General features: G+C 43.8%; 2 protein-coding genes across 2 annotated transcripts in view; one reads left to right on the top strand and one right to left on the bottom strand.

Annotated features, from left to right (window-relative positions):
- The first annotated feature begins 6 nt into the window (after positions 1 to 6).
- Positions 7 to 5,476, top strand: exosc5 (exosome component 5). Its single transcript, XM_021581658.2, has 6 exons — positions 7 to 167; positions 384 to 497; positions 1,157 to 1,278; positions 1,748 to 1,888; positions 3,193 to 3,282; positions 5,249 to 5,476. The coding sequence occupies exons 1-6, from the start codon at positions 71 to 73 to the stop codon at positions 5,342 to 5,344; spliced, it is 660 nt and encodes a 219-aa protein (XP_021437333.1). The 5' UTR covers positions 7 to 70; the 3' UTR covers positions 5,345 to 5,476.
- Positions 5,477 to 13,045: 7,569 nt separating this feature from the next.
- The window catches only part of tmem91 (transmembrane protein 91), a 20,301-nt gene continuing 16,296 nt past the window's right edge, over positions 13,046 to 17,050 (bottom strand). The window contains exon 3 of the mRNA XM_021581659.2: positions 13,046 to 13,293. Coding sequence (XP_021437334.2) covers positions 13,138 to 13,293 — 156 coding nt within the window. The 3' untranslated portion in view covers positions 13,046 to 13,137. The remainder of the gene's footprint in view (positions 13,294 to 17,050) is intronic.

The following is a 17,050-nucleotide window of genomic DNA, read 5'->3' as shown; positions in this document are numbered from 1 at the left end:
CCAAATGACAACACAAATAAGCTACGTCAAATCCCCGCGACATTCTTCTAGTTTTCTTTTTACAAGCACGATGGATGTGTGTGCATCTTCGAGTCCTACTTTGAGGGAGTTTGGCTGCGAACAGAATTTACTATCACGACCTGATGGATCGTCGTCCTTCGTCCAAGGTATGTTAGCAGTATATCAGAACAAGATACCGTTGAAAGGAAATGTATCAAACTATTACCGTAGCTGCTCTCACGCTGCCCCCCCCCTCACCCCCTCATTGACCAACAAGACAGATGTGACCCAACTATACTCATCCGAGCTGTGCTGCGTTACATCGCTTTGTCTCAGATATGGATTATGTTATTGTGTGTGTCATTGGGTCTGTCTTTCTGCAGGAGACACCAGTGTATTAGCTGGAGTGTATGGCCCGGCGGAGGTGAAGGTCAGTAAGGAGATCTATGACAGAGCTACCCTGGAGGTGGTGATGCAGCCCAAAGTGGGACTACCAGGTGAGTAAGGAATTTTCTTATTTGGGATTAGGTTGGCAGATAGCAACGTTTAAGGGGCATACACCGCCACCTACTGTACAGGAGTGTGAGGCCAGTCACAGCCTACCTACATTAAATGATCTTCATTAGTCCCGTTCCTCTAAGAAAGTGAAATAGATCCCTAGACACCACTTCCCTTTCCTCCCCCCACTACACCCAACACCGTCCAGCCTCTCTAACCCTTTCACACAATCTCTCCTCGTCTATGTCATACAGTTCACAAAATATCAACACGTGGTCTACCGTTTCCTCCACTAAAACACTCATCACACAGACCTGTGTCATGACGTGGCATTCAAACCTGTAGCCAAACTGTAGTGTACTCCATACAACTTCATCTTCCTACATCTCATACTCCCCACCTCTTCCTTCCCTTTCCTTTACTGACCGATGCACGCAATAAAATAAACCCTCCCCTTACTACTAGCATCCCACTCCCTTTTGAGTGAGGAATCATATATTTAAGAGAGAAGCTGGTGTTTGGAGGGTAAAATGGAACGGGTGCTGTTAGGCCCGAGACGAAGTGCCTTATTACATTACACCTAAAAGGACATGCACCATACACTTCCACAGAACACCACAAGATGGCAGTGTCTAACTTCATTTTCATTCTTCCTCAGGTGTCAGAGAGCGAGCCAGAGAACAGTGTGTGAGGGAAACATGCGAGGCGTCTCTTCTCTCCACCCTTCATCCACGCTCCTCCCTCACTCTCGTCCTACAAGTGGTCCATGATGACGGTTCAGTATCCTTTAGTGAAATAACGTGTGTGTGTGTGTGTGTGTGTGTGTGTGTTAGCCTACCAGTCCCATTGCCTTTTGTTGCACTAAGACTGCAGTCAGGTGTTTATTCCGCCTGTGAAGTGGGCTTCCGTGCCCCTCCTCAGTCCCCCTCAACACACACACAACATCCTGGGGCACCTTACACTCCCTGAAGTCACGCTCATTCAGAGACCCAAAATTAAAACACAAATAAGCTATGTCAAAGTTCCCGCGACATTCTTCTAGTTTTCTCTTTGCACGATGGATGTGTGTGGATCTTGGTGTCCTACTTTGAGGGAGTTTGGCAGCGAACAGAATTCATTCAGAGACCGTAGACTTCAGGTCTGTGGAGAAGGTGCAGAGGACGGGACAGTAGATGCCGTCTTATTATAATTATTATTATAATTATGTGTGTCAGTAGTGTTGTTCCTTATCCTCCCCCCCCTCCCACAGCTGTTGTCCTGTTTTCTGAACTCAGCCTGTATGGCCCTGATGGACGCGGGCCTGCCTATGAGCTGCCTGTTCGCTGGGGTCACCTGTGCCATCGATACAGATGGCCAGGTCATTACCGACCCCAACGCAGCACAGGAGAAGGTAGATGATTGTTCATTACTACCATCATTACTACTACCACCATTACTACTACTACCACCATTACTACTACCATCATTACTACCATCATTACTACTACCATCATTACTACCATCAGTACTACTACCATTACTACCACCATCATTACTACCATCATTACTACCACCATCATTACTACCATCATCATTGCCACCATCATTACTACTACTACCATCATTACTACTACCACCATTACTACCATCATTACTACTACTACCATCATTACTACTACTACCATCATTGCTACTACTACCATCATTACTACTACTACCACCATCATTACTACTACCATCATTACTACTATCATTACTACTACCACCATTACTACCACCATTACTACTACCATCACTACTACCATCAGTACTACCATCATCATTACTACCATCATTACTACCGTCATCATTACTATCATCATTACTACCATCATTACTACTATCATTACTACTACCACCATTACTACTACCATTACTACTACCATCACTACTACCATCAGTACTACCACCATTACTACCATCATCATTACTACCATCATTACTACTACTACCATCATTACTACCATCATCATTACTACCGTCATCATTACTACCATCATTACTACTACTACCATCATTACTACCATCATCATTACTACCACCATCATTACTACCATCATTATTACTACCATCATTACTACCATCATCATTACTATCATCATTACTACCATCATCATTACTACCATCATTACTACCACCATCATTACTACTACTACCATCATTACTACCATCATCATTACTACCACCATCATTACCACCATCATTACTACCACCATCATTACTACCATCATTACTACAACTACCATCATTACTACTACTACCATCATTACTACCGTCATCATTACTACCGTCATCATTACTACCATCATCATTACTACCATCATCATTACTACCATCATTATTACTACCATCATCACTACCATCATCATTACTACCATCATTACTACCACCATCATTACTACCATCATTACTACTACTACCATCATTACCACCATCATTACCACCATCATTACTACCACCATCATTACTACCATCATTACTACAACTACCATCATTACCACAGGATGACTCCGTTTTTAAAATGTAAATTCGTTTTTTGCTTTTGACATTACATTCATTTCCTTTTATTCCACATTTTAGTAAATAGCTTTTCTATGTGTCACTAGGAACTGCAGCACATTGGGTAAGTCGTCCCTAATTGAGCCTGGATCTACTCGTTTGTGTTTCCTCTCTCAGGAAAGTCGAGCTTTGATGACCTTCGCTATTGACAGTACCGAGCGCAGAGTGATGATGTCATCCACCAGAGGGTCTTTTACAGTTCACGAGGTCAGTAAATATCCACCTCTTAAATCACACATTTCTTTTCAGTGGTGTTTGGAAGAATGGTATAATTGTATTGATCGCCGAAGCACCAGCAGTGTCGTTAACGGCTCTAAACAAACTGCTAACGGCAGGAAGCCGTCAGGAAGCCGTCAGGAAGCCGTCAGGAAGCCGTTAGGAGCCAGTCGATAATGGTTGATCCTGGCTGTGACCCCACTCTCTGAGGGTGTCTCAGGGAGAAGGGGGATATTAAAAAATGTTAAATAAAATGCATTTCCAATTCACACACGTGTTGTAATACTTATACATGTGTGAAATAGAACAACTATATTCTATAAGCTCCCGCTTAATTAATAATACATTCATTCTACTATAGTATGTAATTACTGTAGTAAAGTTTACTATAGTATACATACGGTAGTATATACTATAGTATGTAATTACTGTAGTAAAGTTTACTATAGTATACATACGGTAGTATATACTATAGTATATAATTACTGTAGTAAAGTTTACTATGGTATACACACGGTAGTATATACTATAGTATATAATTACTGTAGTAAAGTTTACTGTAGTATACACACGGTAGTATATACTATAGTATATAATTACTGTAGTAAAGTTTACTATAGTATACATACGGTAGTATATACTATAGTATGTAATTACTGTAGTAAAGTTTACTGTAGTATACACACGGTAGTATATACTATAGTATATAATTACTGTAGTAAAGTTTACTGTAGTATACACACGGTAGTATATACTATAGTATATAATTACTGTAGTAAAGTTTACTATAGTATACATACGGTAGTATATACTATAGTATATAATTACTGTAGTGTTTACTATTGTGTTTTATCATCTTTGACATAGAAGTGGGGGCTTTCTCCTTGAGGAAGCCTACTGGGCAAATACTAAGAGCAGATTTTCCATAACCAGTAGGTAGGACTGGACCCTGAATGGAAAGTCAGAGATTTTGCTCTTTTCTATAACCTGTAGGGAACACAATATATAGTCTATATTTGGCAATGTAAGTTTCTCACTCATGGTTGGCGCACACACAGGGATATGGAAATGGGTGGAGTATATGCTAACTAAATACTGTAGTAAAAACTAGTATATACTAATTACTGTAGTGTTTTTGCGGACAATACTGTTTTTTTTTAAGGGGGGGGGGGTATAATACTGTATTTAATATTCTACAGTATACTACACATGATGGAGGGATACTACAGAGTGTATTATAATTATTCAGTACACTAGAACATTCTAAAGTAAGAACTACGTTATCAAAGAATACTACGGCGTGGAGTATAGAGTATAGTATACTACAAATTCTATAGTAAGAAATACATCATCGAGCGATACTAGTGTATAGTATTCTACAGTATACTACACATGATGGAGGGATACTAGTGTATAGTATTCTACAGTATACTACACATGATGGAGGGATACTAGTGTATAGTATTCTACAGTATACTACACATGATGGAGGGATACTAGTGTATAGTATTCTACAGTATACTACACATGATGGAGGGATACTAGTGTATAGTATTCTACAGTATACTACACATGATGGAGGGATACTAGTGTATAGTATTCTACAGTATACTACACATGATGGAGGGATACTAGTGTATAGTATTCTACAGTATACTACACATGATGGAGGGATACTAGTGTATAGTATTCTACAGTATACTACAACATTGGATAGTAAGCACTACACGATTGAGGGATACTACCGTGTGCAGTATTGTATTCTGCAGTTTACTACAGAATACTATAATATCCTTTAGTAAACTAGTATTTTTATTTTTTTATGTGGGCTACACAGTTTTTCAGCAGGTATAAACAGTGCAGTGGAATGCTTACTTTGCGAGCTCCCTCAACAGTGCACGACGAATATCAATAGCCAATGACTATTCCCCTGTACCCCCTGTCTTTCTCCCTACAGCTGCAACAGTGTATAGCTGTCAGTCAGAAAGCATCGGACAAGATCTTCCAGTTCTACAGAGATTCTGTCAGACGAAGATATTCCAAGACACTCTGATTATCCAGGATTCTGCTTATATCTTACTTTTTTTTTTTTTTTTTTTTTTTCAGGTTTGTTGTTTTTTAATTTTACAGCTCAAACCATTGTTGTTTTTTAAATAAAAAATATTTGGAATTGGTTGAATTATTATTATTTTTTTCCTTGCGTTTTTAAAGAATTCATATTTCCTTAATGAAACAAACACCACAAAATGAACCAAAATATGAATGATATTGTCAAACATGGAAAGTTAAGCTACATGTTTAGTCAAGTGTCTTTTATTACGTCGGTCGTCTTTTTCTATGTACATTTCATCATAACACAAAGGGTTGTGAACGACAACAGTACAGGTACACCTGATCAGCTCACGCTCGTTCACCTGACCCCTGACCTCTGACTAGACTGAATGATCAACACACGGGGTGAATCTCAAAAGTACTTTGTTGTTTTCTCTGTCTAACCCCGGCCAGTGTTGACAGACCTCCTCAGTAGCGCGTCGACAGACCTCCTCAGTAGCGCGTTGACAGACCTCATCAGTAGCGTGTTGACAGACCTCATCAGTAGCATGTCGACAGACCTCATCAGTAGCGCGTCGACAGACCTCGTCAGTAGTATGTCACCAGTACTGGCAGTCACATTTAGTTGTTATGGTTTCTAAAGTGTGTTTTTTTTCTCAATTATTATTCCTGTGTTTTTCATGAAATCAAAACTCAGTCTTGACACAACACTGATTCTCTGGGAAAAAAAACATTCCTTTCGTTGGAAAGAAACAACCGGTGACCCACTGGATCTCTAAAACCTAGATATGTAATTAGAAAATGTCAGTACGTTTAGTCTGTCTTTATGGCACACTGAGCTCCTGAAGAACTGAGCACTGAAGTGGCTAGACATCTTGTCATTGTTAGGATCATTCCAGACAGAGAAGGGACGTTGAAGCACTTAGCAAAGGGAAACATGTCAAAGTGCTAATTCACCGGTTGACTTTTGAAGGTTGACTCCGCAAAATGACGACGTCACGATCAGCAGTTGAACAAAAAAAATTGCGAAGCTCCAATTCGCTCCAAACACTTGTCAGACAGTATCTGTTCAATGGGTTGTTTCATACATTATAACAACGTGGTCGTCAGTAGTACGTCGACAGACCTCGTCAGTAGCGCCTCGTCAGTAGCGTGTAACAACGTGTTAGCGCCACGGGACCAAAACGTCCGGAGAAGTTGAGACTCGCACTTCAAGGTTCTTAGTTGTTGTGGAAATTGGACTCGCTGTTTACTTTCTGCATCGAAGTCATATCGCCGAGTCTACCTGTTTACGTGTAGGAGAAAAGGATGCGCGCTTGGCATCGAGTTAGTTAGTATACAAGAAGGCTGTGCCCCAGTCACTCCCGTCTCACTGTGTAGATTAGAATGTCCACGGAGAACATACCAGGCTGCTGTGACATCGTGTTGTGGTTTGTAACAAACTGTATGTGCCCTTCAGCTTTCTGTAGGGTATCAATGGTGACATCGGCTGAATATGGAGTCCGTCGTTGATTTATCATAGAAGAATTGCTTCATGTTATGATGGCATGGTTGTTTAAACATTCCCATCCTGTCTAGGAGAGAGAGAGAGAGTCTCATAGGTGCATGGCAATCCCCCAAAGTGGCTGCGTACGGAGGAGAGAATAGCCAGTCTATATTTGGTCAGCGGGGAGTGGACGGTGTCCTGCAGGAGTAGCTTCTCTTAATGGAATGAATCATGCTGCCACGCAGGCAGCAGGGTCTAGCCCTTTCTCGCCCTCTCTGCACCCCTCTCACCCTCTCTACACCCCTCTCACCCTCTACAGCCCTTTCTCCCTCTCTACAGCCCTCTCTCCCTCTCTACACCCCTCTCTCCCTCTCTACACCCCTCTCACCCTCTCTACACCCCTCTCTCCCTCTCTACACCCCTCTCTCCCTCTCTACACCCCTCTCTCCCTCTCTACACCCTTCTCTCCCTCTCTACACCCTTCTCTCCCTCTCTACACACCTCTCACCCTCTACACCCCTCTCTCACTCTACACCCCTCTCTCCCTCTCTACACCCCTCTCTCCATCTACAGCCCTCTCTACACCCCTCTCCCTCTCTACACCCCTCTCTCACCCTCTATACCACTCTCTCCCTCTCTACACCCCTCTCTCCCTCTCTACACCCCTCTCTCCCTCTCTACACCCCTCTCCCTCTCTACACCCCTCTCACCCTCTACACCCCTCTCCCTCTCTACACCCCTCTCTCCCTCTCTACACCCCTCTCTCCCTCTCTACACCCCTCTCCCTCTCTACACCCCTCTCTCACCCTCTACAGCCCTCTCTCCCTCTCTACACCCCTTCACCCTCTCTACACCCCTTCACCCTCTCTACACCCCTCTCTCCCTCTCTACACCCTTCTCTCCCTCTCTACACCCCTCTCTCCCTCTCTACACCCCTCTCTCAATCTACACCCAGTCAGTCAGGACCTATCCTGCTCCTGTCTTGTCCCCTACAGTCAGTCAGAACCTATCCTGCTCCTGTCTTGTCCCCTACAGTCAGTCAGGACCTATCCTGCTCTACACCTATCCTGCTCCTGTCTTGTCCCCTACAGTCAGTCAGGACCATTAGAATTCCTACTACCTCCCCTTCGTGTTCACAGCCTTCACACAGACTCCACAGGACTCCGTCATCCCTGTCGGGTCACTCCCAGGCCGTCCCAGGACTCCGCCATCCCTGTCGGGTCATTCCCAGGCCGTCACAGGACTCCGTCATCCCTGTCGGGTCACTCCCAGGCCATCACAGGACTCCGTCATCCCTGTCGGGTCACTGCCAGGCCATCAAAGGACTCCGTCATCCCTGTCGGGTCACTCCCAGGCCGTCCCACTCAAGAGGACCACAGAAGAGGTCCATTGACAGTCTAGTCTAGAGTATATCCCCATGTCCTTGTAATCTCCCGTGAACAGACAGTGTAGGGTACGTAACAAAAATGTATTGTACCTTTCTGTGATGAATATCCTTTACATAATGTGATGGTTCCTCAGTCATCATGTCGATGATTGCTCCTTCATGCTAAGGTCAGAGGGTGACTGATCTTCAACATAGATCCAGGTTGGGGGGGGGGGGGGGGGTGAGGGGGGGTGTTCATATGTACAGTACCAGTCAATAGTTTGGACACACCTACTCATTCAAGGGGGTTTTCCTTTATTTGTTTGTATTTTCTACATTGTAGAATAACAGTGAAGACGTCAAAACTATGAAATAACACACATGGAATCATGTCGTAACCAAAGAAGTGTTCGTTCATATAATATATTTTATATGAGATTCTTCAAAGTAGCCATCCTTTGCCTTGATGACAGCTCTGCATACTTTCTCTCAACCAGCTTCATGAGGTAGTCACCCGGAATGTATTTCAATTAACAGGTGTGCCTTGTTAAAAAAGTTAATTTGTGCAATTTCATTCCTTAATGCATTTGAGCCAATCTGTTGTGACAAGGTAGGGGTGGTGTACAGAAGATCTCCATGTTTGGTAAAAGACCAAGTCCTTAACTATGGCAAGAACAGAGAAACGACAGTCCATCGTTACTTTAAGACATGAAGGTCAGTCAATCTGGAATATTTCAAGAACTTTGACAGTTTCTTCAAGTGCAGTCACAAAAACCGTCAAGCGCTGTGATGAAACTGGCTCTCATGAGGACCGCCACAGGAAAGGAAGACCCAGAGTTACCTCTGCTGCAGAGGATACGTTCATTAGAGTTACCAGCCTCAGATTGCAGCCCAAATAAATGCTTCACAGAGTTCAAGTAACAGACACATCTCAACATCAACTGTTCAGAGGAGACTGTGTGAATCAGGCCTTCATGGTTGAATTGCTGCAAAGAAACCACTGCTAAAGGACCCCAATAAGAAGAAGATACTTGCTTTGGCCAAGAAACACAAGCAATGGACATTAGACCGGTGTAAATCTGTTCTTTGGTCTGATGAGTCCAAATTTGATATTTTTGGTTCCAATCCCGATGTCTTTGTGAGATGCAGAGTAGGTGAATGGGTGATCTCTGCATGTGTGGTTCCCACCGTGAAGCATGGAGGAGGAGGTGTGGGGGTGCTTTGCTAGTGACACAGTCTGATTTATTTAGAATTCAAGGCACACTTCACCAGCATGGCTACCACAGCATTCTGCAGTGATAAGCCATCACATCTGGTTTGGGCTTAGTGGGACTATCCTTTGTTTTCAACAGGACAATGACCCAAAACACAACTCCAGGCTGTGTAAGAGCTGTTTGACCAAGAAGGAGAGTGATGGAGTGCTGCTTCAGATGTCCTGACCTCCACAATCACCCGACCTCAACCCAATTGAGATGGTTTGGGATGAGTTGGACCGGAGAGTGAAGGAAAAGCAGCCAACAAGTGCTCAGCATATGTGGGAACTCCTTCAAGACTGTTGGAAAAGTAGTCCAGGTGAAGCTCTTTGAGAGAATGCCAAGAATGTGCAAAGCTGTCATCAAGGCAAAGGGTGAATACATTGAATAATCTCAATTAAATTTAGATTTGTTTAACACTTTTTTGGTTACTACATGATTCCATATTTGTTATTTCATAGGTTTGATGTCTTCACTATATTATTCTACAATGTAGAAAAAAGTTTTTAAAAAATAAGGAAAACCCCTTGAATGAGTAGGTGTGTCCAACATTTTGACTGTATATTTATATTATATTAAACATATTATTTTGATTAATTTATTCATACTATTTCATCCTTCCACAAGATATAGTCCCGATACAAATCTATGGTTGCTCCCTAAGCCGGCTGGTCGTTCATTCTATCGGTTCGGTTGCCGAGACGCAACCCAGTCAGTCTTTTTGTTCTGTATCAATGGACCCGACCCAGTCGTTCAGTCTTTTTGTTCTGTATCAATGGACACGACCCAGTCGTTCAGTCTTTTTGTTCTGTATCAATGGACCCGACCCAGTCGTTCAGTCTTTTTGTTCTGTATCAATGGACACGACCCAGTCGTTCAGTCTTTTTGTTCTGTATCAATGGACCCGACCCAGTCGTTCAGTCTTTTTGTTCTGTATCAATGGACCCGACCCAGTCGTTCAGTCTTTTTGTTCTGTATCAATGGACACGACCCAGTCGTTTGTTATAAATGTTCCATTACCAGAATGGCTGGTAATGTTCTTAATCCCTTGCTTACGTGTTGCTTGCTAACTAGCCAACTACGACGAACTTACAGTCACGTCAAACTGGGTCGTGTCCAAGTGCAGCCAGAATAACAACAAAGTAGCTTTTCACCTGGCGTAGAAAATGTGCTCACTCTTCAGGACACTGTTGTTCAGAGGAGCTAGCCAACAACACAGCTAACACAATCACTTCAAACTGAAGCTGGAAAGACTGTAAACTAGCTGCACTCTGTTTCATTTCAACATTTTTTTCAATTTACAATTTTTTTGTATATATCCATAAAAATGATGCCAGCTGATTCCGGCTGCCTGCCGGTCTGTCTCGTCCCAAAATCTTTATACTCTCTTTGGATAATTCATTCCAATCATTCAAAAGTTAACAGCAGGTATTCTGCATGTAAGTTTAAGTATTTTGATATGTTCACAAGACCCATACACATTATTATGAGACCGCTGCCGATCGAATTTACATTTTGAAACAATGTAAATGTCGGCGAGACAGACGGCAAGGTTTATACAAATCTCCACTGTTAAAAACTACAGTTGAAGTCGGAAGTTTACATACACTCAGGTTGGAGTCATTAAAACTTGTTTTTCAACCACTCCACAAATCTCTTGATAACAAACTATAGTTTTGGAAAGTCGGTTAGGACATCTACTAGTCCAACAATTGTTTACCGACAGATTATTTCACTTATAATTCACAAATTTATTGTTAACAAACTATAGTTTTGGCAAGTCGGTTAGGACATCTACTTTGTGCACGACACAAGTAATTTTTCCAACAATTGTTTACAGACAGATTATTTCACTCATAACTCAATGTATCATAATTCCAGTGGATCAGAAGTTTACATAAACTAAATTGACTGTGCCTTTAAACAGCTTGGAAAATTCCAGAAAATTATGTCATGGCTTTAGAAGCTTCTGATAGGCTAATCGACATCATTTGAGTCAATTGGAGGTGTACTTGTGGATGTATTTCAAGGCCTACCTTCAAACTCAGTGCCTCTTTGCTTGACATCATGGGAAAATCTAAAGAAATCAGCCAAGACCTCAGAAAATAAATTGTAGACCTCCACAAGTCTGGTTCATCCTTGGGACTAATTTCCAAACGCCTGAAGGTACCACGTTCATCTGTACAAACAATATTACGCAAGTATAAACACCATGGGACCACGCAGCCTCCATACCGCTCAGGAAGGAGACTCGTTCTGTCTCCTAGAGATTAATGTACTTTGGTGTGAAAAGTGCAAATCAATCCCAGAACAACAGCAAAGGACCTTGTGAAGATGCTGAAGGAAACATGACAGAAGTATCTCTATCCACAGTAAAACTAGTCCTATATCGACCTAACCTGAAAGGCCGCTCAGCAAGGAAGAAGCCACTGCTCCAAAACCACCATAAAAAAGCCAGACTACGGTTTGTAACTGCACATGGGGACAAATACCATACTTTTTGGAGAAATGTCCTCTGGTCTGATGAAACAAAAATAGAACTGTTTGGCCATAATGACCATCTTTATGTTTGGAGTGAAAAGGGGGAGGCTTGCAAGCTGAAGAACACCATCCCAGCCGTGAAGCACCGGGGTGGCAGCATCATGTTGTGGGGGTGCTTTGCTGCAGGAGGGACTGGTGCACTTCACAAAATAGATGGCATCATGAGGCATGAAAATTATGTGGATATATTGAAGCAACATCTCAAGACATCAGTCAGGGAGTTAAAGCTTGGTCGCAAATGGACAATGACCCCAAGCATACTTCCAAAGTTGTGGCAAAATGGCTTAAGGACAACAAAGTCAAGGTATTGGAGTGGCCATCACAAAGCCCTGACCTCAATCCTATAGAACATTTGTGGGCAGAACTGAAAAGGCATGTGCGAGCAAGGAGGCCTACAAACCTGACTCAGTTACACCAGCTCTGTGAAGAGGAATGGGCCACAATTCACCCAACGTATTGTGGGAAGCTTGTGGAAGGCTACCCAAAACGTTTGACCCAAGTTAAACAATTTAAAGGCAATGCTACCAAATACTAATTGAGTGTATGTAAACTTCTGACCCACTGGGAATGTGATGAAAGAACTAAAAGCTGAAATAAATAATTCTCTACTATTATTATGATATTTCACATTCTTAAAATAAAGTGGTGATCCTAACTGACCTAAAACAGGGAATTGTTACTAGGATTAAATGTCAGGAATTGTGAAAACACTGAGTTTAAATGCATTTTATATATGAGATCAAGTTTATAAATTGCCCGGCTGGGCTGCTGAGATGGTGGATTGTGCAGTCAGATGGAACAGAGTAAATAGGCATTTTAACATCATAGATTTAGCCGGTGGTAACTTGTGGACTAGACACTGGCTGGATTGCGCTTTTAACCAATCAGCGTCAAGGATTTGAGCCACCCTTGTATAAAAGTATGTATATACTGTGTGTGTGGGTGTTTGTACTTATGTGTATATACTGTGTGTGTGTGTTCTATTTGTTTGTGTGTGTGTGTGTGTGTGTATACTATTTGTGTGTGTGTGTATATATTGTGTGTATATACTGTGTATATACTATTTGTGTGTGTGTGTGTATATACTGTGTATATACTATTTGTGTGTGTGTGTGTATATACTGTGTGTGTGTGTCTCCAGCCTGGGATTACGGTGGGTTCCCAGACAGATAGGAGATGAGAGCAGCGATAGCACAGATGTACGTGATGATCCCAAACACCATGGAGAGGACAGAGAGCCACAGGGCTTGGCGGGACGCTGTACTCGCTCCCTGGATGTCCCCCTGAGCCGATGCCTTGTTGGTCTGAAAGCACAGAGAGAAAAGAGGGACAGAGAACAGAGAGATGGTCAGAATAGAAAATAGAAAAACATGTACAGTATCCCTGTCTGTCTGTCCTTTCACTGTCCGCTTTCTCTGTCCTCTTGCTCTCTCTCCTTCTCTCTGTCTGTCTGTCTGTCTGTCTGTCTGTCTGTCTGTCTGTCTGTCTCTCTGTCTCTCTGTCTCTCTGTCTCTCTGTCTCTCTGTCTCTCTCTCTCTCTCTCTCTCTCTCTCTCTCTCTCTCTCTCTCTCTCCTTCTCTGTCTGTCTCTCTCTCTCTCTCCCTCTGTCTGTCTGTCTGTCTCAATTCAATTCAAGGGCTTTATTGGCATGGGAAACGTGTTAACATTGCCAAAGCAAGTGAGGTAGATAATAAAGAAAGTGAAATAAAAAATAAAAATTATGGGTAAACATTACACATACAGAAGTTTCAAAACAATAAAGAATTTCACCCAGTAGATATGGGAGTTTATCAAAATTGGATTTGTTTTCGAATTCTTTGTGGATCTGTGTAATCTGAGGGAAATATGTCTCTCTAATATGGTCATACATTGGGCAGGAGGTTAGGAAGTGCAGCTCAGTTTCCACCTCATTTTATGGGCAGTGAGCACATAGCCTGTCTTCTCTTGAGAGCCATGTCTGCCTACGGCGGCCTTTCTCAATAGCAAGGCTATGCTCACTGAGTCTGTACATAGTCAAAGCTTTCCTTAATTTTGGGTCAGTCACAGTGGTCAGGTATTCTGCCGCTGTGTACTCTCTGTTTAGGGCCAAATAGCATTCTAGTTTGCTCTGCTTTTTTGTTAATTCTTTCCAATGTGTCAAGTAATGTGTCTCCGTCTGTCTGTCTGTCTGTCTGTCTGTCTGTCTGTCTGTCTCTCTCTCTCTCTCTGTCTCTCTCTCTCTCTCTCTGTCTGTCTCTCTGTCCTCTTTCCCTGCCTGTCTTTCAATTTTCAATCATACTGTTATACAATTACAAAATGTAAAAATGTATAATATTTGGTCATTTATTTTGTCATATTCTGTAATGAACCAACATAAGCTGACACTGATAACAGGATGGAGGATGACTGTTCGCTGAATTCATCTCTTTTCTCTGACACTCCCACTGCTTATCGCTCATTCATCACATTCTGTTTCTTCTCTTCCCCTTCCCCTCCTCCTCCTCCTCCTCCATCCAGAGCCCCCCCTCCTCCTCCCTCCTCCCCCATCCAGAGCCCCCCCTCCTCCTCCTCCCTCCTCCCCCATCCAGAGCCCCCCTCCTCCTCCTCCCCCATCCAGAGCCCCCCCTCCTCCTCCTCCCTCCTCCCCCATCCAGAGCCCCCCCCTCCTCCTCCTCCTCCATCCAGAGCCCCCCATCCTCCTCCTCCTCCCCCATCCAGAGCCCCCCCTCCTCCTCCTCCATCCTCCCCCATCCAGAGCCCCCCCTCCTCCTCCTCCCTCCTCCCCCATCCAGAGGCCCCCCCCCCTCCTCCTCCTCCTCCTCCATCCAGAGCCCCCCCCCCCCTCCTCCTCCTCCTCCCCCATCCAGAGCCCCCCCTCCTCCCTCCTCCCCCATCCAGAGCCCCCCCTCCTCCTCCTCCTCCCCCATCCAGAGCCCCCCCTCCTCCCCCATCCAGAGCCCCCCCCTCCTCCTCCTCCTCCTCCCCCATCCAGAGCCCTTCCCCAGTGTCCTCCATTCCAGGTATGCTCTCAACACTATTGGAAATCCATGTGCTGCTTGTTATGAGTGTAATGAAAGCCTAATGAAGGCCATTGATCGGTGCACTGCCTGAGCCTCGCTGCTGGTTAGCTCTAACACACACACACACACACACACACACACACACACACACACACACACGCTAATGGTGAATAACACTTCAAAGTTAAAGGCCCAAGCCAAGGTGGGGTGTAGCACCCTGCTAATTGGTTAGTTAACGCTGCCTGAACTCTGGGTGACTGGATGGTAATGTCCTCTACTCTGAACACTGTCTCTGGGTGACTGGATGGTAATGTCCTCTACGCTGCCTGAACATTGTCTCTGGGTGAATGGAAGGTAATGTCCTCTACTCTGTCTGAACATTGTCTCTGGGTGACTGGATGGTAATGTCCTCTACTCTGAACACTGTCTCAGGGTGACTGGATGGTAATGTCCTCTACTCTGAACACTGTCTCTGGGTGACTGGATGGTAATGTCCTCTACTCTGAACACTGTCTCTGGGTGACTGGATGGTAATGTCCTCTACTCTGAACACTGTCTCAGGGTGACTGGATGGTAATGTCCTCTACTCTGAACACTGTCTCTGGGTGACTGGATGGTAATGTCCTCTACTCTGTCTGAACATTGTCTCTGGGTGACCGGATGGTAATGTCCTCTACTCTGAACATTGTCTCTGGATGGTAATGTCCTCTACTCTGAACATTGTCTCTGGATGGTAATGTCCTCTACTCTGAACATTGTCTCTGGATGGTAATGTCCTCTACTCTGAACATTGTCTCTGGGTGACTGGATGGTAATGTCCTCTACTCTGAACATTGTCTCTGGATGGTAATGTCCTCTACTCTGAACATTGTCTCTGGGTGACTGGATGGTAATGTCCTCTACTCTGAACATGGTCTCTGGGTGACTGGATGATAATGTCCTCTACTCTGAACATTGTCTCTGGGTGACTGAATGGTAATGTCCTCTACTCTGAACATTGTCTCTGGGTGACTGGATGGTAATGTCCTCTACTCTGAACATTGTCTCTGGGTGACTGGATGGTAATGTCCTCCACTCTGAACATTGTCTCTGGGTGACCGGATGGTAATGTCCTCTACTCTGAACATTGTCTCTGGGTGACTGGATGGTAATGTCCTCTACTCTGAACATTGTCTCTGGATGACTGGATGGTAATGTCCTCTACTCTGAACATTGTCTCTGGGGGACTGGATGGTAATGTCCTCTACTCTGAACACTGTCTCTGGGCGACTGGATGGTAATGTCCTCTACTCTGAACATTGTCTCTGGGTGACCGGATGGTAATGTCCTCCACTCTGAACATTGTCTCTGGATGGTAATGTCCTCTACTCTGAACATTGTCTCTGGATGGTAATGTCCTCTACTCTGAACATTGTCTCTGGGTGACTGGATGGTAATGTCCTCTACTCTGAACATTGTCTCTGGGTGACTGGATGGTAATGTCCTCTACTCTGAACATTGTCTCTGGGTGACTGGATGGTAATGTCCTCTACTCTGAACACTGTCTCAGGGTGACTGGATGGTAATGTCCTCTACTCTGAACACTGTCTCTGGGTGACTGGATGGTAATGTCCTCTACTCTGAACATGGTCTCTGGGTGACTGGATGATAATGTCCTCTACTCTGAACATTGTCTCTGGGTGACCGGATGGTAATGTCCTCTACTCTGCTTCAGAATGCAGTATTCACAGATGTAACAGCCTTTTTCCTAAACTCCGCGTGACACGAGAGAGAGAGAGAGAGAGAGAATGCTCACAGTAAAACACACAGAATGTTCTAGTGTCCTTCAGTGACACGGACTATCTACCTAATAACCATCAGAGTTTTTATGTGGAGAGATTTACGTGAGAGAGTCTGTACCTGTGCCTCAGACAAATCTGATTTTGGCGGATGCCAGGAGAACGCTACCTGCCTGAATACATAGTGCCAACTGTAAAGTTTGGTGGAGGAGGAATAATGGTCTGGGACTGTTTTTCATGGTTCAGGCCCCTTTGTTCCAGTGAAGGGAAATCTTAACGCTACA

The sequence above is a fragment of the Oncorhynchus mykiss genome, chromosome 24, assembly GCF_013265735.2.
Source record: "Oncorhynchus mykiss isolate Arlee chromosome 24, USDA_OmykA_1.1, whole genome shotgun sequence".
Taxonomy (NCBI): domain Eukaryota; kingdom Metazoa; phylum Chordata; class Actinopteri; order Salmoniformes; family Salmonidae; genus Oncorhynchus; species Oncorhynchus mykiss.
Note: the sequence above shows the minus strand (reverse complement) of the source record. Positions and strands in the feature narration are given on the sequence as shown.